The sequence below is a fragment of the Charadrius vociferus genome, unplaced genomic scaffold (genome assembly GCF_000708025.1).
Source record: "Charadrius vociferus isolate BGI_N301 unplaced genomic scaffold, ASM70802v2 scaffold161, whole genome shotgun sequence".
NCBI classification, from domain to species: domain Eukaryota; kingdom Metazoa; phylum Chordata; class Aves; order Charadriiformes; family Charadriidae; genus Charadrius; species Charadrius vociferus.
Window position 1 is genome coordinate 1,697,864 of NW_009646928.1, and position 27,852 is coordinate 1,725,715.

The window sequence follows — 27,852 nt, forward strand, 5'->3', positions numbered from 1 at the left end:
TCATGTGAGATGCTAGCTTAAGTCCCAGGTGTGATAAGGCTGTATGTTAAATCTGCGATTAGTAATTACATAATCTCACAACAGTTATGTAAATGCATGTATCCTATAGAGCAAAAGGGGCCGAGAGATGCATTCACTGTGTTAAGTAGCACGCTGTGCAAGAGTTTGCATTTCTGGAAAACACCCACTGCTCTTCAATAGCTAATCTGCATTAAATGTGAATGTTTTCGGATGTGCGCATCTCTGGAGCTGAAGAGGTGATTCACACTCAAAGCCCTCTGAGGAGTGCCAGTAGCAGCTTTTACTGTGATGCAGTTTCTCTCTTTGAAACTTATGTGGTTCACAAAAAATTGGGCCTGACTGACTTTACAGGGTCCCTTGCAATGAAGTTCAAGGTGAAGATAGCCTGAAGGAAGAATGCAGGAATATTTGTGGCATTTGACAAAAAGTGGTTGTAGGATGCGTGGGTGTATATCCATGTCAGTTTTGATTCAAGTGAGGAAGATGCAGGATATATTACATGCTACTGACTGATAGAACTAAGGAGTCAGTCTTCTGCATATTTATTTAAGTCCTGAATTATAAAATGGGGACAAGGGCACTTCTATATTTTGTAGCGATTTTATGAGGAAAAATAATAATTTTAATACAGAGGGAAGAGAGGTGTTTGTTTAATTTAGGCATAATTTTGGTTTAAAAGTATGGGCTTGTGTAGCTATATTGATAAGGCTTACCTGTGAAGGCTTAGTTTGTGCAAGCAAAAAGCCTGGATAGCTCAAACCACTTTTCAGGAGAGAGAGGAATGAGATGTTGTCATGGTAAAAGTCCTTCCCACTATATAACTGTACGTAGGCTGTGGCTTTTGTGGGTAAGAATATCAGAAAATAAATTTTGTCATTAGTATTGACGTGGTAAAAGATACGGCCTTGGATAGGAAGGCACAGGCGATGAGAAGGAATGGTAGAATTTAGGGATAAATATGACCAGAATACACTTCCACTACAGACCGAATGTTGCGTTTGGTTAAAAAAACTTCACATTTCTCTTATTGCTGAAAAAAAAAAAAATCTCAACAGAGCAGGGAGTAGGTTGAATATGTTGCGTTGCCAGGAGCCTTACCTCTATGCAGTTCCGCAAGCTTGAAGAATTTGAGTTGGGGCTGTGCCAAAAACCTGCTTTTCACCTTGCCACTGGTGTAACATGGCTGGCTTCTTTCAAGAATTCGGTGTTGGGAATCTGTCTCTGATCCTCTTTTGGGCATTTTGCAAATCTCAACAACTTCTTTAAGTTTTGCTAGTAGAAGAAATGGTTTGTCGTCTGCTTCATTTATTGCATGCTTTCTCCATCATTCTGTAGTAGATAATGCTTTGAGCTCCTGGTTCAAGTATATCTAGGCAAGTGTATCATCTATAACGTAAGAAAAATACAACCTTTAAAATAAGCCCTACTTAGAGTGAGACTCATCTTCCTTGGGAGAAGAGGTAGCCAAGGCTACTGGACAGATTTAGATGATGCAGCTGCTCAGTCCAGATAAATTACAACAGCATTGCAGGATTGCTTACTAAAAGCCTCAGGCATAAATAAAAGTTATGAGTCAAAGAGTTTATGCTACAGTTGAATATGTGCATGCTGGATGCCAGGGTGTGAAATAGAGGGTACAAGATCTCGCTCACCTTTGCTCTGACTTGATTTACTTGCTTCTTTACCTGGCTGTTACGAGTTCTCTATTTCCCTGAGGACAGGATGCAAAGAGGCTGGGAAGACTCTTAAACCAGTTGTTAATTTGCACAGATCTAGCCATTGTGCTGTACAAAGCACTAGTTTGGGAATTGAGAATCTCAGCTTTGCCACTGAGATGTTAAATGGTTTACAGCAAGTCAGCCTGCCTTTTCCTTAGTTTCTACCTCTACAAAATGGGGTAAGTTATCTTGACTTCCTTTCCAGAGTACTTTAGGATTTAGTCATGTCAAAATTTTATATGTAGAGTTAGCTGATGGACTGCACATGTTTCAGAGCCATATCACCAAACCCATATTTGTTTCTGGCAACACCTTGCTATTGACCACCGACTTGTTGTGTTTGATATCCTCTCTCTTCATCTGATTTGCAGAATGTACTTGTCTACTTCTATATAGAACCTGCTGTGTTGTGGTCAGCCCTTTCAAGGGGGATCACTGGTAACAAGTGAAGATCAGGAGTCACCATACATATCTGCTGTACATAAATTTAATGCATACTTAAATGTCACTGTTACGGGCCTAAAGAATTATATGTATGGGTAAGCAATAGCGTGATGAAATAGATCATTGGCCACTGTGTCCTATGTGGATCCCTTGCTAACTGGAAAGTGTAGGATTAGTACGTGATACACATGACTGGGAGAGGTCAAAGTTGCACAAAGCAAGGTACAAGCCCGAAGGGTGATAATATGATTTGATCTCTAAATCTTTCTTGAAGGTAGTGAGGGCCTTGCTAAATGTTTTTGTGCCAGGGTGGAGAAGGTACAATTCTTGGTTGAATTTATCTTCCTTGCCTGGTGCTTATGTTCATGTGAGGGCTATTCCTTTTGTTATTCTGTGCTATATTAAGAGGGCATAAGCTTAAACTGTAAAATAGTATGAAAGCAAGGGGTTTTGATGTGTGGAGAACAAATCTGTAGAAGGACGTACAAAAGAAGAACTAATACTAATAGGCTATGAAGATTTTCCTTGCAACAGTTATAGATGAATATGAGTTCCGTAAATTTGCATTTCCCTTGAATTAGAGGATTTTGTAACCTTTGTTTCTTGCCTCTAGCAAAATAGGTACACAGTACAGAGTAACTGAGGGGGTGTCTTTTTGGAAGGAGGAGAACAGTTTGAGGCCCATTGGACTTGAACTGACGGCAGAATATTCACAAAAGATCTTGGAGACAGGCTGAAATGATAGTTTTAACAGAAGAAGATAGATCTGGATTAGAAAGAGAGATCTATTTATAATTGAATAAGTGCTTATGAAAATACACAGGCAGAGGATCTAGGGAGACAAAAGAGGAACAAGGAAGGAGCCCTATCAGCACCCACAGAAATTTAGAGGGATCCTCCCCTGTAAATGTTACAGGAACAAGTAGAGATGGGAGGAGAATTAGGAGGAGCTGTAATTACAAAAGATATGGGAAGGGCAAAATTTCAAGAAGAGGATGGTTATGATAAAGGTGTGTGATGGTCACAAAGGGTGAAAATGGAATACCAAGTCTGAGAGTCTAAGAAGATTTTGGCCTCTCAGAATTTTGTTAAGAGCTTCTTTCAGGGGTAGAACCTGGATTAAATAGGATGTAAAGATGGATGTGAAGGAAGACTCCCAACCACACATAAAGCTGAGCGCATGGAAGCAGAGGTGAACAGCAGTCATTAAAGGGAGGACAAAGATGGGATTTTTATATTGGGAGTTTAAAGTGTATTTTTACTGTGAAGAAAAAAGAACCCAAGGAGCATATGATTTAGGGAGGACCTGAGATAAGATGTCCTGGGGCAAACAAAAGGAGTTAGAAAAGAAAACTAAAAATTTGATAGCTGAAATCAAAGAGTATGTGAGAATTGTAGTTGGGAATCGACAGTGAGCTGAGGAGGTAAGAAGGGTTACAAGCTGCTAACAAGTATGTAAAGAGTCTTGTGCTTTCCTGTAAGAGAGTTGAATAGGCTTGTAGTCCTAGAAAGCAAGGAAGGTACACTGAGAATTTAGAAATTACTATTTTCTGAAACAATGACTGGAAAGTGCTGAAGGGCTGTAATTTATTCTAAATGATGTTTAGATCATAGAATAATAACCAAAAAAATCCTTGTTATATCTCCTTTCCTTCCAACAGATTTTTTGCTTTTTGAGTGCCCAACATACATTTAGTTTTAATATTTCAATGTTACCCTCAAATTTATTTGGGAATTTTTAGCTCTATCAACTGTCAGGTTGAATTGTGTGGGCTTGTGAGAAGATGATATGTGAAGATGATGTGTATATGGAATGATCTTTTAGCATTCTTTCTCAGAGTTGTTTCTCTGTAGCTATTTATTATTTGTCTCATTATTTATTTGTAATGTACTCATGAGTGTAAACTCTTCTGTCAGCAAGCCTGATACCATAAATATTCACAAACACAGATTTGGAAGTTAATAAAGAAATACTTTTGTTTCTTTTACAGATGAGATCATTTCAAGTTCTTTTTTTGGAAGAGGTGGTCAAAGGAAATGGATAACTATTCAGACTTCAGTACAAATAACCTCTCATCTTCAGCTAATATGTCTATTTCTTTGCCTGGACAAGTTGGACTCAATACCACTGGCGGTACTCCTTCCATGTCCATAAGCAGGCTCTTTCCAGCCCTGTTAGAATGCTTTGGAATAATTCTCTGTGGCTACATAGCTGGAAGAGCCAACATAATCACAACAACTCAGGCCAAAGGACTGGGAAATTTTGTGTCCCGTTTTGCACTCCCAGCTCTACTGTTCAAAAACATGGTGGTACTGAACTTTTCTAATGTGAATTGGTCCTTCCTGTACAGTATTTTAGTTGCCAAAGCTGCTGTCTTTTTCTTAGTCTGTGTTTTAACGTTGTTGGTAGCCAGTCCTGAGAACAGATTTAGCAAAGCAGGTTTGTTCCCTATTTTTGCTACACAAAGCAATGACTTTGCACTGGGATATCCAATAGGTAAGTAGTTCCTTGTGCTTTATTCTTTAAAACTACTTTTCAATGTTCCAAAGTGTTTGCTTTTATTTGTCCATAATTTGAAATTGACTTCTGAACTGAAGCTATGAGCTATCCGAGCCATTTCTCAAGTCACATTTCTTGAAGTTGGACGGGAAGAAAACTGTCATCTGGTATGAATGAGACGGGATTTAAAACAATCCAACTACTATTGTCTATGTGATCTTGTCACGTTAAAGTAAATCAGATTAAACAGGAAAAAAAAAGAATTTAAAATATCATTTCAAAATTGGTATAAATTACCTTACACTTACTGCAGGTTAAGAATGCTGTTATGGGAGTTGCCAGAGTTTCCCTCAAGACCAAAATTTCTTGCTTTGCAAAGTATGAGCCTGTACCTATGGCCTCTGAAATAGATGCAGTGGATTTTTTACGAATTTGGCATTACCTCTTGGTTTAGCTCAAAGAAAACATCTAGCCATAACGTTGGTGCCTACTGGTTGTGGAGTGTGTGTGACAAAATTTAAATCTGTTCAGAAGAAACTTCTAATTTTTGTGCTGCTTAACATAAGTTATGTAGCCAATCATGTTTTATCCCTTAATCTTTATTCTATTGTGGCCAGTAGACATGCTTTAGGATATTGTCTTGGAAGAAGTCTGTCTTTTAAAAGCAAGATTGCTGCATGATTTGTGGTAACTTGCATTTGTGTATCTTAAATCGGAATTTTATGCGGCTGCGGTGCCATTCTTGGGATGTGTAACTAACCACTAGTCCAGTGGGGCTAAAAACCAAACAAACAAAAATCAGAGGCATTCAGAGTTAAACTTGTATAGCTGTGTACTCTTCTTCTTGTAAGCCTATATTCTGAATTCCAAGCAATAGCAGTTATTAAACTTAATTTTGTCCCAATCTGCAAGAGTATTATTTTCTTTCCTTTTGTTAAGACTTCTCTTCCTGCCAAAGGTATGTTAATATGCTTTTAGCTATACATGCTATGATACTTGGGAAGTGATCTGGAGTTGTAGCAGGCTTCTCCCTCCTGCTACTATCTGAACTGCAGCGCTTTTTACCTGCTGTGTGAGGCTCTTTTGTGCCAACGCAGCTTTCAGTGCTGCCTCTCCCCAGGCTGACTGTGTAGCTGGTGTGGGAATGCACGCTGCAGGTATCAGGAACTTCAAAATACACCTCAAGTGGAAGGCATTTGGAGTGGATGGCTGGACTATGTTTTATTTGTTTGCTGCTCCTTGAAGAGAAACTACTCTGTGCCTCTCAAATTCTCTTGAGATCACTCTTATCCACACAAGGTTAAGAACAAAAAAAAAGAAAGTTTGTTCTAGCAAAGCAAAAAGCAAGATATTTGATTACCAAATCGAAAATACAGTTACAAAAGAGAAGCTTAAACATGCAATTCCACATTTTACATAACAAGTAGCTCCATATTTTGGATTATTTGAGGAGTTGGCAGGTTTATTCTCCCTATTCTGGGGCAGCGTGCTCAGGAGAATCTTGAGTGTTTCTTACTCTCTTCAAATTTGCTGGATGCGTATAACATACAGACAAATGAAACTGCAAACTTTTACTTCACTAGATGAAAATACCTTGTTTCCCTCAGTTGCATCTCCTGAGCCGTATTCCTCTTGAGAGAAATTAGAAGTATATCGCAAATAAAGCTGTGAGGATTACGTCTTTCTTTGTTGGTACTGGATTAAAATGCCAATTAGGGTTTCTCTTTTTTCTATTTTGAGGTTGTCTGAACATATTTCCATTGTATCCTTCTGGTTAAAACATTCTTTCTACTTTGAATGACTTTCTTGTCAGATTGCTTTTTTTCTTCAAGTACTTAGTGATTTATAAAATATGATTCATATTTCTTCCATGTACAATCTAGCCAAATGCACAACTTCTCGTTCACTAAGAGCTTTACTGGAATACTTAATAAACCAGTAACACTGTTGGTGCTTAGGGTTGTTAGTTTCTTAGAGCTTTTTATTTCCTTTCCTGTCCTTTCCTTTCTCCCATCCCCAAACTTTCACCAGGGTTTGGTTCATGCTCTGAAGCGTGCAGACTTTTTGCTGGTAGTGGCTCCTCTGAACTGTTTTCAGGACTAGGCAACAAAGAGAATCTTGCTTATTTCTTTTTATGTATGAGGGTGATAGGTAGTGTTTTGAGCAAAACTTGATCTTTTAATGGAAATGTAGTTTTAAAGACTGCTTCAGTTGAAATTGGTAAAGGGAAAAAATTAGTATTGACAAATCTGTGTGTTGTAATAACACTATTTAAAAAGGCAGTTTGAACTCTTAAATGAATAAATAATGTCCTGACTTTTCATCCCATGTAATTTTTTTTCTTTAATAACCACTATGCTATTTTTTTTGCTGTTGAGCAAAAATTTGCACGTAGGAAAATTAAAATACAGATTATATTTTTAAATATTACTGCTCTCTTTTTCTCTAATCGCTGTTATAACAGTTCTACACTACAAACTGATGTTGGTTTGGAGTGAAAAACAAATGGTACAGAGGTTTGCTACCAGATTCCCCAATATAAATAGAATTGCTATGATAGAAATCTTTGTCTGTTTGGTTTTTATTACTAGGTGAGATGATACAACTCTGACAGAACAGCTTCATCTACTCTCTGGTCCTGTACTTCTAAAGCACAGGTGTAGCAGAAGTATTGGGTGGATGATATCTCAGTTATCATGACTTTAATGATGATAATTGTATTAACCATGAGCAACTAGTGTGTGATTCATATATAATTTTGAGCAGCTGGGATGTGGAAAATCGATTTTTTTTTTTTTTTTTAAGTACTAAAAAATATCTTTAATTTCAATTTTTTGTTATGATCAGCAAGCAGGCACCTTGATTTAAATAAAAAAGTTTTTATTTTTTTTTCATCAGTGATAGTAGTTGTGGATTATTTTCACTGTCTTAATGATTCCTTAAGAGTGATTTCTTACTTTTTTCCCCACTGACTCAGCAATCTACAGTAGTTACACTTCATGCTACCTAGGAAAGTGCATTTTGACTTCATAAATAGGTTAAATTACTTACATATCTTAATATATTGTATTACATATACAGTTTTACTTTGCCAAAATCTAATGACTTTTTACTCTGACATTATTTACATGTGACTTGTGTTTAGTTGCGTTTGATTGAAATGGGCATTCTGTGGAAAGCAGCATAAAAGCATTGCTCTGAGGTTTGGGGGTTTAGAAAATTTTGACTTATATAAAAAGTGTCCAGCATGTTTCAAGGGGTTTTATTTATTAGAATGTATTTAGTGTTTAAAACTGGCTTGTTAAATGCAGCCACTAACCACAAACTTGGTATTTTTGTAGTTTATTCTGGATTTTAGGGCAGGGAGCTCTTGTATATGTACTTTAATCATGGCTTATAAGAGGAAAAGCCCCTTTAATGCTTTTTCTTATATATTTGGAATAAACTAATTGATAATGTCAGTTTATTCTGCTGATTTAGCACTTAGTAGATCCTGTCATTCCAGATGCTTAACTAATATGAAGGTAAAAATCTTTTAGATTTTGAAAAAACATAGTCAGGAGGGAAATCTTTTTCTGAAAAAGTACAGGTTTAGTATACAGGGAAATGGAAGTACCTGCAACAGTTGGCCACTTAGTAACCTTAAACTTTATTTAGTACTTTAAGAGTGCTGAGTTATCCCATAGAAAGGTATATTTATGCAACAGTGCTTCCTTTTTTTTTTTTAATATTCTTTGCAATACAAATTGAATTGCACCCGTATATTACGATACTTCTGCCTGGGGAAGAATGTGTTTCTCTCTGACTTGGGTAGGAAGAACTAAAATGGAAAGCATCACTTTGCATGTTTCTGAAAATTATTGGAAATAACGTTATAAGGCAGGTAAAAGGTAAACATTATCTTTCCAAAGAAGAATGGAAAATTACCATGGCGTTCTTGCACAGGTTGCGTTGTTAACCAGATAAACAGCAATTTTGGTAGATTTAATTAATCATTTAATACATATACAGGAAATACAGCAGTATAGACCTTGACGTTTAAAAATGAAGTCATTTCACTTGAACTCTTAAAATGCAAACATGAAGCAGTAATGGAAATTTGAACATTATTTTACTACTTATATGAGGAAGTGCTTCGTGTGCATAATTTCTGCTTTTCCATTTTCCAATAGGAAGTCATGAAATTATGATAGGGAGACCAAAACCATCTGAATTCTGCAGGTTTCAAGACCTTGCAGCTTTACAAGTGCCCTTAATATAGAGTGTAATAATTAAAAGAAAACAAAATCCTACTGTATAAATATTGTTGGGGGTTTTTTTAATTCACCCTAGGATAGAATCTTGTATATTTTTCCAGAGTCCTTTCATGATTTTTGAAGTGCCATTAGCACAAACTTGAAACAAGAAGCAGTTCTACCTTGACTCACAAGTATGTAGTAGCAATGAAAACAAATGCTTATGATTTAAAGTTCCTTGAGGGACTAAAACTACAGCAGTAACTCTTGTCCAGAGTAGTCCCAGAAGATGAACTTGTGTGCTAATGTGTTTTTGTTTGGTTATTGCTTTGCTGTAAGGAATCAGTGTAGAAAGATTACACCTGACTTACCCACTGAAAATTGGTTAAATTCCAGAGATGTGAGATGAGAAACAACTTGTCATGCAAACAGGCATGTAATTGTCCATGACTCTCGTCTTTCTGGGGAGGAAGAGCAATTCAGCAAAAAACCCAAATTTTTTTCAGTGTTTGGAATGACTCAAAGGGCATGTGGGATTGTTACGTTATTTCTTTTTTTCCTGTAAATGTTGAATATTCATAGAATTGTTAAATTGGTTTGGATAGTTAATCTTTGATCTTTAATGTGTTCATTAGATGACTGTGGCCTAATAGTGATTGGGCATACTTCTCTTACTACGTTATCTTATATTGATTGTAAATGCACATACCTCTGAATGATAATGAAATAAGTTTTCTCTAGTTTTCAGACTTAATTTCAGTATTAATGTTTTTTTGTACTGAAATGTTATCACTCATCACTTTTCATTTCCTGTCTTCTAGTTGAAGCTTTATATCAAACCACTTACCCAGAGTATCTCCAGTACATTTACCTAGTGGCTCCAATATCTCTTATGATGCTAAACCCTCTGGGGTTTATCTTCTGTGAAATCCAGAAGTGGAGGGATAATCGCACTGTGTCACAGAGCAAAATCAAAATAGTGGGCCTAGCACTCCTTCGAGTTTTGCAGAACCCAATTGTATTCATGGTCTTCATAGGAATTGCCTCAAACTTTATTCTCGGCCAGAAAATTCCCGAATACCTTGAAAACTTCCTTGACGGACTGGGCAGTTCATTTTCTGGCTCTGCACTTTTTTACCTTGGACTGACTATGGTGGGACAAACAAAAAAACTGACAAAGGGTATGTTTGTTGCACTGATCCTTCTCATCACAGCTAAACTGTAAGTTTGATTTATGTACTTTTATAATTTTGTTCTCTAGATGTTTTAAGTTCTGAAAATGCTGGTCAGATGGCTTTTCTCTCAAAATCGTTATAGTGATAGTATGTTTCATGTGCAGTATTTTGGGTGAGTGTTTCCCAAACTCTGATAGTATACAACTGTTAACCTTTAAAAGAAATTTTGCACACCACAAACCTGTTGTCAGGTTTTGCAGAGAAAAAAAAATCAGGGGTGCTGTGGTTTCATGGACTGTCCACAGGCCACCTGTCGTGATTTGGGTGTATGGGGAATTACTAGCTTAAATTAAAATTTCCTATTTAAATGGTTAGACAAGAGTGAGTTTAAGTATTATTTGATTAGTAGTTGCATTTTCTTTGGATTAAACAATACATCTCTAAATTAATTGGTTTTGCTTGTTTTGTCTATAAACCTATATTGGAAGACCTTAAAAATGATTACTTTACGCTCTTAAATTGTCTGACTTTTAAAGATGAATAAATGACAACTTGTATTTAGAACTTATGCCATCATTATATTCCCTTGAATATATCTCAGTTACTGGTAAACTAAGTATTTTGTTTGCTACAGAGCTACAATTAACATAATAGAATGACTGTTTGGTGATTAAGTTTATACTGTAAAATTTTAAGGTGCATTTGAATATCAGTACAACTAACTAGCAAACGTAAAGACCTAATTTGTAAACCAGCTCAATGACAGATTTTGTAAAAACATGAGAGAAAAATGGTTTTTAATATTACCACTTTGCTTTACTGGTGAGTTTATGTAATTAGCCTGTGTAAGGCTTACATACTGAGTCTATTATGTGACGTCTTGGGTATTGCTACAGGTGAACAGAATAACATTGATGCAGGGCTTTTTTTCTGGCCAAAACTTTCAGAATGGGATATGTAATCCTGAGCCCTTGTTATATTTCAGACAGCTTACATAAAGGTGATCTAATTTTCAAAGCTGCTGACTGCTTATAGCTACTATTACTTTAAGAGTTGAAAAATGAGGTGTTTTTTTATATTCTACCTTTCTAAATATGAGGTCTGTATAAAGAATGTGTCTGTACAATCAGAGAATGTGTTTGTATCCCAGGGATTGGTGTCATTTTTACCATTTTTTTGTGTATGAGGTTTTTTTGGTTTAACTTGTGACATAAAATTTTTAAGCAGCTGGTAAACGTTATGGTAAAAGTAAAGGCAATCATTCAAAGTGATGTCAGTATTTTGCTTTTCATTAATAGTATTCAAACCAGCCTTAAGTTTCCTTTTGTTTCATTTTCTGAGTAAAGAGTCTGTTACTATAGCTTGAGTAATATTTTTTTGGTAATTACTTTTTTTCCTCTCTCTTTTCAGACTTATGATGCCATTTCTATGTAGAGAAATGGTGGAACTCTTGGACAAGAGCAACAGCGTAGTCAACCACACCAGTTTATCAAACTATGCATTTCTTTACGGAGTTTTTCCTGCAGCACCTGGTGTCGCAATATTTGCAAGCCAATTTAATATGGAAGTCGGAATTGTATGTAGTTAGCTTTTCCCAAACATATGCTAACTTTGAGCTTAACACTGTTGATGAAATACTTAAATCAATAAATAGGCTTGATGAATTCGCTTTTCTGTAGTATAGATTTCTTAGATTTACTTGTACTCCCCGGATCTCAAATTATATTTCAGATTATTAATTAAGCAAAGTACTCTTTCCTGATGTCTCAAATGTTTTAATAGTACACATTTGTAAATAAGTCCTCATAGTTTTCTTATTTGTGACTCTAGTAGTAATAACTAGAATAACTTTAAATGTAAAGAACTTATATCTTTGTTGTAAGTTTGTTGGTTGGTTGGTTTTGGTGTTTTTTTTCTAAAGACCTTGTCTTTGAGCTACTGTTCTTGTAGGAAAAAACAGAAATGATGTCAAGTCAAGACAGTTCTTCAGTAAGAACAGTGCTAGCTTAATAGTGAAGTCTTCCGAAAAAACTTATGCTTTAACTGATTCTGTTGCATTGCCTTTCAGTTAAATCTTGCAATAGAAATGCATTTCACCTTTTTTTATGTAGTAGAGATTAATTATCTTTTCAATTTAAAATACAAATTTTGTAACTGTTTCCTTTCTTCCACTTGAAGTGACAGTAAAACATTCCTGTTGACTTCCATTGTTTTTAATGTATCTATTTTTTGTTTATTTGGTTGGGGTTTGTTTTGGTGTTTTTTTAAGGAAAAGGGGGAAAAAATGACACTAAAAGTAAACCTTACAAGATAGAGTTTTGTGCCCAACAAACTGAGGACATCTTTTTAAAACAGAGATCTGCGGTATGAGTAAAAATTCACACTTCCATCGCTGTGCAAATTCTAGAAAGCAGAAAGACAATGAGAAGCCAAATTATAAATCATTAAATGTAAATATATATGGCTTCTCATTAATTGGTGCATATTAGTATTTGCGTAAGTACATGTTTGCTTATTTATTTGCACTGTGAATCTTTACCTCCAAAAGTAAATTGTGACATTGTAAATCCACCCCTAGACTGCAGTCATTAATATATTTGACAGTCATGAAAACGCTCTTTAAGAATCTGCAGTAGGGAACTCTGTATTCCTACTATTTCAGAAGCTTGTTAAAATTTTCAGTTTAACTGTATGTATAAAATGGATACGTTCTGGCTCAAATTCCAGACAATTTGTCATAGAAAGAACTCAGTGACTTCTTAAAGCTCTACGTATGTTTAAGTCAAAGGTGCAATTTTGCCAGTGGTTGTGTTCCTGAAAGCAGATTATTTAGCCTGAGATCTGATTAACTCTGTTCTTGTTTCTGTTTGACCCTTTTTGCAGATTACCTCAGGCATGGTGATAAGCACTTTTGTGTCTGCACCTATTATGTATGTTTCTGCGTGGCTGTTGACGATTCCATCTATGGACCCCAACCCGCTGGCATCTGCACTCCAAAATGTTAGCTTTGACATAAGTATTGTCAGCCTCGTTTCTCTGGTAGGTGTTGGTGAAGTGAAATACAAGACCATGCTGTCATGTCAGGGTAGCATTAATACATAAGCAGCAAATTGAGTCATGATAAGATGAGACGCACATTTCGTCATCGTATCCTGTTGCAGAAGGATGAGGAAGAAGTTAAAAATCTTGATTTAGCAATGGGTCAGCTGGAAAGCTGTACTGTAGAGGAAGATGTGTAAGTGAATTAGAGCACTGGTGCAGGGCTTGAGAGTTTGGGATTTAGCTGCCTGATACATAAATTGTGTGAGTGGATGAGCTCTCAGCTACTCGCCCTTAGTCCCCCTTTGTTTTTTAAAAAATAATGGGGTGTGTGAGAATAACAGTACTAGCTTACCTCACAGGGAGTAATTACTTTAAACCTTGTGAGGTGCTTGGATATGACAGTAGTGGAGGCTATGTAAAAACTTCAGCTCCAGAAACATCAGTGAATGTTTGTTTAATGAAGTGTTAATGAGTATTAGTGAAAATTTTTAACTTGGAAATGTCAATTTAGCTTTATCAAATTCCTTTCCTGGAAATTCGGGGTGTGCAGTTCTTAAAAAGGGGGTTATTATCCCAGAAGTCCAATGTAAATTGTGTTTTGGCTTTATAGGAATTACAGGTATTGTGTTTTTGTTTGCTTTTTTAAAATAAAAACATCCATGTTGGAGGTGGTTGGAATTTTCTTAAATTGGTGTCTCACTGGAGTCCTGTTGTCTTGAAACTGCTTTAAGGGAAGCCACAAGTGAACGCTGCGGCTTGCTGTCACAAATAATCTTGGGAGATTCAGTAAAGATGGCAGGGGTAGAACCTTTTAAATTCTAAATTGCCAGGCTATTCTGTGGTCATTTATATCCTGAGGAACAACCAGGTTTCTGCGCACTAGAGGCAAGCCTTTGGTACTCTGTGGAAATATTTCACCATCATGAAAACACAAAGATGCGTTGCTTTTTCTAGTCATATTTTCTGAGGCATTAGGGACTGGCAGGAGGCTGTGTGGAGCTGACTACAGTGGTCCTGTTGCTAAGAAACTTTTCAAGAAGATTTGTTGTGTATTTAGTTTCACCTTAGTCTGTCAGAATACTCATCTTGTTCTTCTGGGTTTTGGTTTAGTCTTAAATTCAATGTTATCTTGTGTGTTCTAGATCTGGTCTCTTACTGTTGTTCTTCTGAGTAAGAAATACAAACAGCTTCCTCATATGATGACAACAAATCTACTTGTTGCTCAGGTCAGTAGTAAGAAGAATGGTCTTGGGTTTGGGTTTTTTTAAGTCTTATTTTTAACATTTTTACAAGTTATGTTTCTATAGTTATATCTTTGTAGTCATCTAAGAAGGGCAGGGGAATCTAATGTGCGACTTGTCTAACCAATTTCTGTGCCTTATAATACACCCCTGGAGAAAATTAGAGTTGATGCTGGTAGCATGATTCTCAAGCAGAACTATAAGTAATCAGAATGGAGAGTGGCTTATGAAATATATTTTTAGCACTGTAAGTTACTGTCTAATAGTGTTGCGTGCTCTTCTATGTTAATTTATGCCAATCTGAAGTCAGCAATGCCAGCAAGCAGTGTGTGTTTGACTCTGGTGACCTGATTCAAGGAGCTAAATAGGAAACTAATCCCCATGCTTGTTTAGCTCCCTGAAGTGGTTCACTGAGGGATGGGACAGGTGCCGGTGCTGATGCAAGGGAGAGATGTGGGAGCCCATGGCTGGCGGCTGGGGAAGGGCAAAGCCAAATAGCTCTGGATTAATATTAAGTGTTATTTAAACTGAGAGAAAACTAGAGTACATGTTCCTTCTTCCCTTGAATTCGACTGTACAACTCCTGTTAAATTCAGTGAGAGCAGCCTGTGTTTGTAATACATCTGTGCAGTAGTGCTTTCTGAAGTGTTTTGTACTTTTTTTTGGAAAGAAAAAAAGAGCGTAAACTCTCTGAGGTGTGATCATGGAGTCACATAAGAGAGTTGCAGGTGCTTCTTGTCTATAACAGCAAAGCTAGCTTTCTTTTTTTTTTAAAAAAAAAGGAACTATAGTATTACTGTTTCGGTAATATTTCAGCCTATTTTTTCAGATTCCTTCAATACTAAAACTGTCATATATGAGGTAACTCTGGGTGAAAACTTGTATAATTCTTGACTGAACAAACATCTGTTGACCTCAGCTTCATGTCCAGATCATTTTGGATGACTACTTTGTGCTTATACAAAAGCATTACATTTTACTTATAGTAAGATATATAAAGATTAAGATTATGATTTTTTTCCTTGACTTGTCTTCCTCCCAGATTATCTGAACTAAATATTTGCTGTTAATAAAATCCCCTAAAGATAGGATACCCTAGTTAGTGACATAACTGTAATATTGAGTTTACTACTGTGCTGCTTTACTGCTATGAGAACTAGCCAATTCATAAAATTACACTCCAGTGAATCTGGGAGCGGATTTTTGAAGCTTATTGTAGCAATATTGCACTGTGTTCAATTTTTCTTATCATCCTGCCTTCACAATTTAAATGATGGTATCTTACCTTTCTTTCCAGTTTATTGCTTGCATTGGAATGGTGGCATGGAATTTCATTGTTAAGGAGAAAGACATCACCATGCAGATCCTAGTATTTATATTCCTCTACAGCTCACTTTATAGCACCTACCTATGGACAGGTACGATTTTACTAGGCAGAACCTAGGTACTGTAACAAAAGGTTGATGTACTGAAATAATTTGATTGTATTCTTCAGACTAATTATTCCTTTCACTTGTATGTAATCCTGCAGATGCGCGTACTTGTAAGCTGTGCCCAGCTGCAGTGCTAGCAGCGCTGGGCTAAGTGTCAGGCACTGCTTCTGCTATTGGAAGCTTACACCTAGGCAGGTCTTGTTTGTCTTCGCTAGATACAGCAGCCTTGCTAGCTTGTAACAGAAGACATGTCAGAACACTCTGACAAGGCAGACGCAATTGCAAATAGAGTGAATGTGGTGAGTTGCCCTTCAGCTACTCAAAAGCTTATTGACAGTTTTTAATTATTGTAGAACTTGAGATTTTAAATTATTCAGCATTAAGTAGATTTAAAAACCTTGTGCCTCAGAAAAGTAGGAAATACAGAATGAAGGGAAGTACCAGAGTAGCTTTAAAATGTCTTTCCCTTGGCAATTGCAATTGCAAAAAACAATGTGTGTGTTCTGCAGGTGTAGATGATTAATGAAGGTATTACTTGAAGTAGGCAGAGTTGAAAGATGCATTAGGAAACTTGGAGAATTTTACATGTACGATAAAAAAGAGACTTTGGGTGTTCAGGAGACCTTGTATACCAGTCTTGAGTACAGAAGTTTAAAGTTTTAATTCCTGTGATGTTTTTGTGGAGTAAGTTGTGTTTAGCTGAAATAGGTAGCTCATGATTAGTGTAGCCTAAAATAAATACTAGCTTTGCTTCAGCATGGGAAACGTTGCTGAGCTTCTGAGTGGTGAACAGAATAGGCATTCCCAGAAGATACTCCCTTATATAGTTATATGTAAAAATATGTGGAATTTTTTTGTGAAATTTATCATTGACTTCATAAATGACTACTCACTTTTTAAAGAAATGTCATAACAGAATACATTAATTGTTGGTTACTTAAGATTGTCAGTCTAAATCAACTGCTGTTGATACCTTAACAAATTAGTTACTTGTATCTTAAATGTAATTGTGATATCTTTTAAACACTTTTGAACCTTCATAAGCATTTATAAGTGTATATTATGAAGTGGGCTAGAATATCTTCAGTACTTAATTATTAACAATTTTTTTTTAAGATAATAGGTGTTTCTATTTTACTTTCTCAGAATACAATTAGACAAAGAATTTTGAACTATTTGAAGGTCTAAGAAGAATATCTTAGTTATTAGGCAGGTCATATCATAGAGCATTTAGATTCTGTAATTATCAGTTCACTTTTTAATAATAAACAAGGCATTTCTTTTGTTGTTTTTTTTTTTTTGTAGGTTTTCTGTCTTTCTCTTTGTTTCTCTTGAGGAAGAGAGAAACAGTAAAGATTCCCATTGGGTTTATTATCATAGCTGGATGGGGGTAAGTTAATGCAGATTTTTCTCTGTATAGTTAGTGGGAGCATGCTAAATATGTTACTTTGTTCATATTTTGCTCTTTCAGAATCCCAGCGCTTCTGGTGGGAATCTTACTAATTGTTGGTGAACATAACAACACTAGTATTGACTCTGCCTTTTTCTATGGAAAATACCAGGTATGAACATGTTCTGTCTTCATCACTTCAGACTTCTGCCATGTCCAATGCATTGTTGGGAAATTGTGTTCTCTTTTTGCTTCTTATGTAAGTAGCTTTCAGTCAAAAGTGTAGACTACCATAATAACAGTATCATTATAGAATGCTTATAGATTGATATAAAAATGTATTTCTGTAATGAACCATTAGGAAAACTTGTTTGAACAGGGACCTTCACGTTTAGGTAACTATGACTAAGAAAAAGAGGGAGTAGGCTTCCCAAAGAAAAGGCTTAGGAGTGGTAATGAATTGCAGAGCCCTTTTCCTGGTGACTAATTTGTAGTCTCGCTTGATAATTATCTAAAATTGTTACTATCCAGTAGCTAATTAATGGCTTTTGGTCTGTAATAGATAGGATCTACATAACCTGTGTAGCAGTGACTGCTTGCACTATGGGAGACTTCTCTGCACAGTCACGGGTTGAAAGTCCCTGAGCCTGAAGTACCGTTTTTACCAATAAATAGTTCCTCTTATCAGAGGATGTAAAGTGCACTAGCATAGGTATTTGTCGTGGTTTCCCTCTGTCTTTCTTATGGATAGAGAGGCTATGAGTATCTCAGGATTATTCATGTGGTGCTTTCACAAGTATTAAATAGCCTCAGAGTGGACGCTGGGTATCGGTAGCAGGTGATTAGAAGGAAAGGTTAATTAATAGGATGCTCCCCATTGGTGAAAGCATGGAAATTAGAACTGTGGCAGAGGGTGACAAGCACATACCTCTTTGAAATTAAAAGGTACCTGAACAGAACTTAAACTGGAGCACTAAGGGTCCTGAGAGGGAAGATGATGATGATGAGGGGATGTTTTCGGATTGCATGGTAAACAGGGGTCCCCAGTATAAAAAAAAAAAAAAAGCTGAGTCACTCAAGCAAGGAAAATTAGTTAGTCTCATGTACTCATTGCTCTTTCAGTGCCACAAGATGCAAGGGCAGCAAATATAGAAAACTGTCTTACTCAGATGCATTTGTTAGGATATTTAGGAAAGTACAGAGGTTAGAAAGACAGATATATGCAACTATTTTCCTTTATTTTGTGTTTAAGTGTATTTTCTTTGCTCTCTTAACAGATAATTACCACAGCAGTTATTCTGTTCATCAGTATATTGATGTCAGGTGTCTCACTTATGTGCATGAACAGAAATAGGCAAGCGTCAAGCTATGAGGTATTGAACCCATATTCACCGCGTAGCCAAGTGGAGGAGGTTGAAGTGGTGGAAGGGAGTGAGGGGAATCGAGTTTCAGTCACTGTGCCTCAGCCTTCTCCAGGATCTTCTGCACAGCCTTCTCCAGAATCTTCTGCACAGCCATCTGCAGAAAGAGGTAGAGAAAGTAGATTTGTAAAAGAATAAATGGCTCAGGATTCAATAAAAAATTGTTCCAAATCTAATTCTGACCTGGGAATGACAGTTGTTTACACATTCAAGTGTTACACTAGCACAGAAGAAAATCTAGATATAACTGCCCAAGGATGTAGGTTTATATTACTAAGGAGATTTTGATGGTTATCACTGTAAGGGTGGGGGAAGTGGACAGGAAAAAAAAAAAAGCATGCATTGTTTTTTATGTAAGTAGTGGTATCTTGATAAGGATGTGATAAATGCAGTCCACTGGGCATCTTAGATTGTTTACCCATGTAACTGTCTCTCTGAGAATGAATTGTATGCCAGCAGCATTGCTACTCAATGTGTTTATAATCCTTCTTGTTTGTACATAGCCTTTTTGATCACTTCCCATGTTTTCCCTCTAGCTAAAAGTACTTGTGTTGCTTCCATGGTGGTAGTGCTATGTTAAGTATTTCTATATATTAGTAGTGTAATCCATTTACCCTCTCAGCCAATTGGAAAAATTAAGTCTGCTTTCTCCATTTGGGTTATTTTTAAGCATAGCAGTTAAAGCTGTATAGAATATGTTGTTGTACTTGGAAAATAAGTTATGGTAGTGAAGGAAGCTAACTATTCTGTTACTGTATATGCCTAATAGGTTGCTGTTCTTGTCAAACAACAAATGGTGAATTACCCTGTGCTAGAGAGAGCAAAGCCATGTCAAATGCTGTTGAAAGCAAGGTTCCTCCAATTGAAACAGGTAAAGCAGTAGTGTCTCCTTGTTTTAATACTACAAACTCTTCCACAACATTTTATGTGTGGTGTTCTCATAAAGAAACTGTTTGGGCTGTTGTTCTCTCAAGTCTACCTGGATAACTCATAGTTCACATTAAATTCAAGTATTAGGCAGTATGTTAGGTGTTTGTTCTCTCCTGCCTGATAGTTATTAGTAATCTTTCAAAAAAGTTGTTGAATACGTCAGCCTTGTCCATGTCGCAGATGACCAAGTCTCCCATTTTCTTCCTGAGTGGGCCCACATTTTCCCTGGTCTTCCTTTTGTCACTGGCATACCTATAGAAGCCTTTCTTCAATTCAGACAAGCATCATAAGAATGTTTTCCAACGATAGAGGAAGGCCAATTTGCTTTTCTTATCTTTAGATTTAATTTTCTTATCTTTTAGATAAGGCAGGAAATGTCTTATGACTGAGTGGAAATTTTTTCGACCTACTGAGTGAACACTTCAAAACTATAAATCAGTAAAAGCAAATTGTAATGGATACACTTGTGTAACTGGCTGCAGAAATTACTAATCCTTCTACTATTCCATTGAACTGCTATGACAGGTATCTGATGCAAATTCTTAGGTATGTCCTTGCCAGGAAGTTTTTCACTGCCATCTAGAGGAAGATACTCAGAATTCTGTAGAACTCTGTAGCTGGAAGACAAGCATCCATTCTCTGTGTGTTTGGCTCTTTTGATAGAATTATGACGGTGTTCTGATATGCCATGTTAAAAATACAGTCACAGAACTGAAATAAATGTGGTTGATTGTCTGATCTAGAGCTCAACAATGCTGAGATACAGAGTAAAAACGTTAGAGCTGACAGTATATTTGAAATACTTATCCCAGAAATTAATTCGAAGTTTAAAAACTGTTCTGAGAAATGGCTATTTTTTCATTGTTTCTAGTAGTGTTTTCTAACTGTTAACCACAACTTAAGTTTGCATTAAACCTTTTGAAGAAAAGTTCTGTTGCTAAAAGTTTCTTTATTTTAGGAGCACATGTAAACTACTGTTTCATTTGAGAATAGAGGTCTGAACAGGTTATTGTCAAAGCTAATATTTTGTGTGTGTGACTTCAGTACAGATACTTACAAGGTAATTTAACTCAGTAAATTACATTAACAAGTTTGCTCATGGAGTTTGTAACTTAGAAGCCTAATGAAAAATTCTGGTGTGTTTTTCAGCTGATCAGTGTGTGAGTCATTGCAGTGCTCAAACCTGTGTATTGGCTCAGGAAGAACAGCTTCTACAGACCGGAGACAAACAGCTGGCCAGACACGTGCTGCTGTGCTTACTTCTTATTGTTGGCCTGTTTGCTGTAAATATTTTTTTTTTCTCCCCATGCTGTTTAAAACTCATTGAGGTGGAATGAGTTTTAGGAAAGCTATGTAGGCAGTCCAGTAAAAAATCTTCCAATTACTCATGTAACAATTCATTAGATAAATTAGAGGCTTTATTTTGGCCTCTTACTGGAAGGGGGATATCGTAAAATTAATTTTTCTGTGCCACATCATAAATTAAAGGCAAGTTAAGGCTGATGGTGTTAAGGAGCAAGCCACACTGGAGAACCATAAAGAGGAAAAAAAAAATGGAATTGTATCATTTGGTAATTAATTCACTACCGTCCCTCTTCCCGTTTTTCTCAAGAGTTAGTCTTCTTCCCTAGTCAATAATCAATTAAAAATATAAACAGAATTCTACTTTTGAAGAAGACTGTACAAAAATTCTTTCATTTGATCATGCTTGTATTTGGAACTTGGATTTCTCTGAGGTGCTTTAGTAATGAAGAATAATGTAAGACTTCATTTGAAATGGGAAAATGCAATTTTGTTGCTTTTAGTGGTGGTTTGGAGGCAACACAGCTAAGTTGGTGTTGCCAAGCATCATTACTGACTAGTTCCCAGCTGCAAAGGTGGCTGTTCCGATGTAAAAGTGTGAAATAGCAGAATGATTAGGGATATAATTTGAATTTTTAACTGTGACAAAGATGAGAAACAACTGTCTCTGAATGAAAGGCTCAAAGTTGAGCTTCTTGTGGATGACAATTAGGGGCCAAGTATTTTTATTTAAAATGGAAAATACTATGGCACAAATATGTACTACTGAAAGGCAGGACAGTATACGCAACCATGTAATGCAATAGCTATTACTGTTGCTTTTCAGGTTCTGTTAAATTACAAGATGAAAGTTTACCCTCTCTCAAATTTCCTGTATCAAATATTCCATGCTAATAAATTTTTTTACATCTTCTCTAAGAGGTGTCCCAAATGTTAGCCTCTATTTCAGTTGTATCTAAATGATTACATAAATACTATGAAATGAGACCAGTTACGTTATAGAATTTGCCTTTACACCCAAAGGAGTTAACTTTGGAGGTTTTTTTCCTTCTGTTAGGCATTTAAAATAGCTGAAGTGGTATGTGCTTCAGCTTTACGCAATCTTAACTATGCAGAAAATATGTAGAAAGCGCTGGTCTCGGCTAAACAGGCCTAAAGACAAATACTGCAAATCTGCCTGGGCTAATCTTGTCTGTGTTAGGTTGAATACCTAAGTATGCTTAAGGCAAGTTCCTTATCGAAACACATAAAGCCGCAGGACCTCTGCACTGCTATGTTTTCCATTATTTTTTAAAAAAACAAAGAAGCTCCTCCCCTAGCTATTAAACCTAACTAAAATGATGTTTTAAGGTATTTATTCCCTCTTATTTGCCTTTATCTGAATAATTTGTTAAATAAAGACGGTGAAAATTATAACAGAATCTATTAGCATGTGAAGAGTAAAAGAGTGCTTTTGATTTTTAACAGTCATGTTAGGTTTGTGGGTTTTGTTGTTGTTGTTTTTTTTATTAACAGAATCTTTCCAGTTGTTTGTGGTGGCTGTTCAACCAAGAGCCTGGAAGGCTATATGTGGAATTGCAGTTCTTCTGTGCTGTGTTTAATTTTGGTCAGGTACTTACCAATATTTGTTCTGAAAATGACTTTGTTAGTGGGTGTTGCAGCAGATGCTGTTACAAGCACTGTAAGTTGAAGTCCTCAAACAATGCTGAAGTCACCAGCTCCTTATGTTGTGTTCCCTTTTTTTCCTCAAGCTTATTCTTTTGCTTTGATAGCTTTCTTATCGTAATGCGTGTCTTTTATGTGTGTGAACACTTTCAAAGGTACAAATGACAACTGAATGCTAAATGCTTATGGAAACTGAGTAGGATTTTAGCCTTATTTGTACCAGAAAGTTTCACTGATTTCACTTCGATGCAGTTACACCAGTATAACTAAATAGATGCAAGATGGCTACATGGATACTTTTGCTATAAGGCTTTAAGTTATTATCTCTTTAGTTTCGGTTACAGAACCATTAACTAAGCTGACAGTTAGATGTATAATTGTTCCAGCTGCCCATAGCCTATGTCTGTGCAAAGTGACACAAGGTGGGTTTGTTATCTATGAAGGTGAAAGCAATGCAGTGTTAATAAACATACTAGAGGAATGTTTTACAGATCTGTGCACAGGTGTGCCTACAAGGTGCACTGCAGGATCAAGTAACTATAGTAGTTTTCATACAAAAGTCGCACAGAGAAATGAGTTAACTAGGGAGATTCTAGCACTCAAATTACACTAAGTCTGTTCTTTCCTTAACATTAACAAAGACAGATTTAAATAACTGGCCATGTAAGGATAGTCAGTTATCCTTAAGTGTTAGGTGGGATCTCGCAGTATTAGGTTTACCAAACTGTTTCTTGAAGAGTTTCTTTGATGGACTGTTATGCATTAATCTGTCTTTTTAAGACCCAAATGAAAAATCAAAGCAGAAACAAAATGCATTTTGAATGATATCTCAAGAAGAGGGATACTTTTCACATGTGTTTTGGCAATGAGTTTTTAACATTTTATTTCTGTTTCTTAGAAACCAAAGTTTTTTCTTAATGTTGCTTTTTCTGTTGTTTTTTTTTCCTCCAGGGCTTCATTTGTTTTGGTATTTTTGGCTTAGATAAGCATTTAATCATTCTACCATTCAAAAGAAGGTAAATAGGATCTTTACACTTACACCTATAGACTTGATTAACAATAAACATTTTTAAAGGGTATTGAGTGTTCAGTGCCATTGCATTCCATTTCCTATTTGTTCAGTCTTCCAAATATCTTTTCCCCCCTAGTTGCAGAGAGCTGCTTGCAGTTCACTGTGCATGAGTTTTTACTGCTGTCCTAATGACACTCCCAAAGACAAAAATCCCACAGGCTCCCTATAAACAAAATCTTTGGCAAATGATGGTGAAGTATATTATTGGATCAGTGAGATGATGGATCTTCAGAAATAATTTCAGCTGATAAATTAGAACTTAGATGTGAATGCTGAACCAGATTCTGTCATCACTGTTGTAAAGCCCTGTATTCATAACCTCATGCAAGTACTTTGTGTGGATGGACATTTTCACTCTGGAGGTGTAAGTTGTCCAAAGCCATCTTTAACTTAGAGCTAGCTGGCTGTGATGTGAATCCAGCAGCTAAAGCTAGCTCCCAACTGCTCTCTGTCTTTCCTTCTGCCTGAGCCTAGAATAAAGCTTCTTGGTGTTTAAAGGCCATACATGTGTATTAAGAAGGCTGTATATAAAATATTGGGCACAAAACCAGTAAAACGGTGGTGATAAGCTTCCTATGAGTTCCGTTCTATTATTTGTATTTTCCTTAAAAATGCCTCTGGTTGATTTGCTGGTTTTCATTTTTGTTCTTTTTTCCTTTTTTTTTTTTTTTTCCTTTCCTAAGACTTGAGTTTCTCTGGGGAGGAAGAGAAGCAGCAGGGCATACAGATCCCTCTGTACCTGAGGAAATCAGGATGACCTGTCAACAGTTTGTTCGTTATCACAGAGATCACTGTGTCAAAAGTATTGTCAGAGGCAGAAGGTAAGGTTCCTCCCTGCACATGTAACCTGTTACAAAGGTCATAGCTCACGTTTTGGAAATAATGAAAAGCAGTTTAATCTGTCTGTGGGCGATTCCTGTTGTGGCATTCAGACCACAAGGTGAGGCTTAAGAATTTAGCAGTAACAGAGGAACGTTTCTAGTCTCACACTGAAACATTGAGGTGCAAGTTATCACATTATCCCATCTAGGTTTTATGTATAAAAAGTTTTGCATCATTAAGGCATTGCCCCAGTTTTTGCATTTCACTGGAGTTCAGGAGAGAAAATCTTTCTGAAGAAATGTATATGGTAATGCCTGTAATAGAATGCACGTGTCTGAGTTTTGTCAGACTTGAGACCCTTCATTTGCTTTGTTTTGAGATTAAGAAGGTGTCAGTACTTATGTGACTGAAAGTTTACTAATAAATAGCTTTTACAGGAGGCGAAACTGTTGCAACTGATGTCAGTGTGTACTCAGAGGCCACTCAATACGTGAGATTACAGTGTTTTTAGGATCTCTACACCTTTTGAGTTCATACAATTTCTTTTGCTCATTCCTCTTGTGAGGCTTAAACCTCAATTTATGAGATCAGCAAAGCTTTCAGTGGCAAATTATGATACCCAAGTGAAGGATTATGTATTCAGGTACGTGTAGGTGGATAAGAAGAGAAACACAGACAAGCAGCAGGAGCAAGAGAAAGATTCTGCCTTTATTTAAATATTTACTGTATGAAATGGAGACACGAAGAATTGTTCTAACATAACACTTCTACTTTTCTCATCATCTGAGCTTTTAAGTAGGACTAATTTGGGGTGGTCTTTTAACGGTCATAGTCTGAAACCACATTCCAGAACTGTATTTGACAACGTCATGATTTCCTTCAGTCTCCTCAGAAGTCAGTAATGTTCCATAAGAAATAAAGTAATAAAGTTACACATTTGGGAAAAATTAACTATGGCAGTTCAAGGACTTGCTTCTTTCATGCCGTATAGTAAAAGTTGTATCAGAAAATGTTTGTTTTGAAATAGGACAGGTTTTACAATTGTGTTTCCTGCACCTCTGCTGCTATTGTGGTTTCCTGGGCTTTGGGCTGTTCATTTGGTTGGGTTTTGTTGGTTTTATAATCATATATCCACCTGAGAATACATAAAAATCTGACCTTTGTTGCTTCATTGTTTTAATATTATGTTTGCGTGGAACTAGTTTCATGTCCTATTTCTTCTTGTGAGTTAAAAGAAAGCATTTATCTTCTCACTCTAAATATTCATCTACCTTGATCCTATCCCCTTTGTTTTAATCATTCTGTAACTGAGACCTTGTAGTCATGGATTTTTATTTATTTTAATTTTTGCTTCTCTGCTAATAGATGTTAACGCTTGTCTGTGTTACTGCTGCTTCTAACTTAAAAAAAAAAAAAAAAAGGAAGTTTGGGCATTGCTGTCTTGTATAGCTGTTAATCATCTTCAGAAACTCTGCACTTGGGTTCCATAGAGCAGATTTTAGATAACCAGAAACATTTATTGCTGTAGGTAAATTTCTGAATGCTATTTTTACTGCAACTAGGTAGATGTTAGTGGCATTGCCTCATAAATATGTAAAAGAAAACTAGTTTAGTCTTCTTGTCAAGGTTTTGTTTATTCTTAGTACTGCCTGTGTGGTAAATATTTAACCGGATATGCAAGTTAAATGGTTTTTGTTTACAATATATGTAAGCAGTTAGTGTCTGTTTAAAGCTGTAGGGAAATTATAAAATAGAATTAAAGTGCAGATTGAGTTCCTGTTGCTGAGGCACGCTGCACTCATATCAGATATTTTGTTGCAGAAAGTCATGCTAATGAGTACATGAGAAGTAAGTATCCAAGAAATAAAAGTACCTTGTGTCTGCTTTTAGGAAAATTGCTACTTTTTTTCACTGAAGTTTATTTGCACAAGCCTAAAATAACTTTGTGCGTACATTTTGCTTCTCATTGAAGTGTCTGTAGGAAAAGGTAGTGAACGTTGGCATGTCCCTGATATACAAAACTTGCAAATTCTCTTCTAACATGCTCTTAACTATCATGATGTCTTTCCTTGTTTCCTGCTATTTTTCCTTGCCTTTCCCCATCGTGCAGTGGTGATACCAGATTTACAGAACATGTGGGTGAATCATTCCTTTGACATACAGGTGTGGTGCAAAGATCTCCACTGGCATCTTCTTTGGCTGTGACCTGGTGAACTGGCTCATGCAAGTTGGCCTTGCCTCTGACCGTGGTGAAGCTGTGATGTATGGAGACAGACTGATGAAAGGAGGCGTCGTCCAGCATATTACAAATGAATTTGAATTTCGGGATGAATATTTGTATTACCGCTTTATTCCTAAGAGATCAGTTGCAGTTGAGAGCCATTGATCTGAGCATGTAGGCAGAGGACAGGCAGTTAGGGGTGAATGTGATCACTTCTGCTGCCTTCACCACTGAAATTGGAAGTATTTTTTTTCTCAGGGCTCTCGGAGAATTGTGTTATTCTCTCATGTAAAATTAAGAGGTGTGGTTCTACTTGTGTCTATTCTAAAGGACATAGTAGCAAGTGATATTTAGTGAATGTTCCAACTGGAATGCAACTAGAAGAAAACAAGATGCTCTGCATTTAGAGCATTTTGAGGAAAACAAATAGTAAAAAGATGTATATCGCTGTCGTATTACAGAGGCATTATAACAGCAGCTTTACTGACTGGTGCCACAATGACAAAAAAAAAAACGCAGACATGAATGAGACATATTTTTCATGTTGCTCTATGTTTTCCATACTTTAGTGTGATGAAATAATTGATTCCTGTTTACAGTCAGGCTTCCCTCTGACTTAATAGAAGTAGGATTTCTTCTGTCATACCCCAGTTTTTACTACTCTACTCTTGTCTAACACCAGGAACTTTTTCTAGCTGTTTGCACCTCATATCAAGTAGTTTGTTTATCCCTTAAAGTCCTCCCTTTGTAAAAGTAGAATTGCTGTGAAGATGATTCCAATGTCAGAGGATTAAAGCTGAGGAAATATTGAGTGGAATAAATAATGGTTTTGTACAAACTTATCAAATCTTAAAAACATATAAAAACACCCACTGCTCCCCCAAATTAGGAAATGATGTAGTGGAATTTCATACAAACAATTGGTTCTGAAGTTTTGCTTTATGGTGGTAGTGACAGCTCTTTCAAGAGTAGATTTTTACCTCCTGAAGTTGGCCTTTCCAGTTTCATTCAGAAGTGCCAGCCTCAAATAAAGATGTTAAGGAAGCCTTGGATACCTGTGCAAGTCAAGATGAAAAATTTTATCAACTCATAAAATCTTTTTAAATGAAATACAATGACTTTTAGATCTATTATATAAAGAATCCTAACTGAACATGGAAGTTACAGTTTAGAGTAGCTAAAGTTCCTGAAATTTTAGTATTGGTTGCCTAACACAGGTT

At 36.3% G+C, this 27,852-nt stretch overlaps 1 protein-coding gene across 1 annotated transcript; it reads left to right on the forward strand.

Annotated features, from left to right (window-relative positions):
* The first annotated feature begins 4,220 nt into the window (after positions 1–4,220).
* Positions 4,221–26,967, forward strand: GPR155 (G protein-coupled receptor 155). Its single transcript, XM_009894538.1, has 15 exons — positions 4,221–4,680; positions 9,740–10,139; positions 11,504–11,669; positions 12,977–13,132; positions 14,278–14,361; positions 15,674–15,794; positions 17,115–17,199; positions 17,281–17,371; positions 18,477–18,729; positions 19,390–19,491; positions 20,700–20,833; positions 22,368–22,463; positions 23,469–23,533; positions 24,273–24,410; positions 26,575–26,967. Exons 1-15 carry the CDS (start codon positions 4,221–4,223, stop codon positions 26,795–26,797), a joined length of 2,574 nt encoding a protein of 857 aa, XP_009892840.1. The 3' UTR covers positions 26,798–26,967.
* The last annotated feature ends 885 nt before the right edge of the window (positions 26,968–27,852 follow it).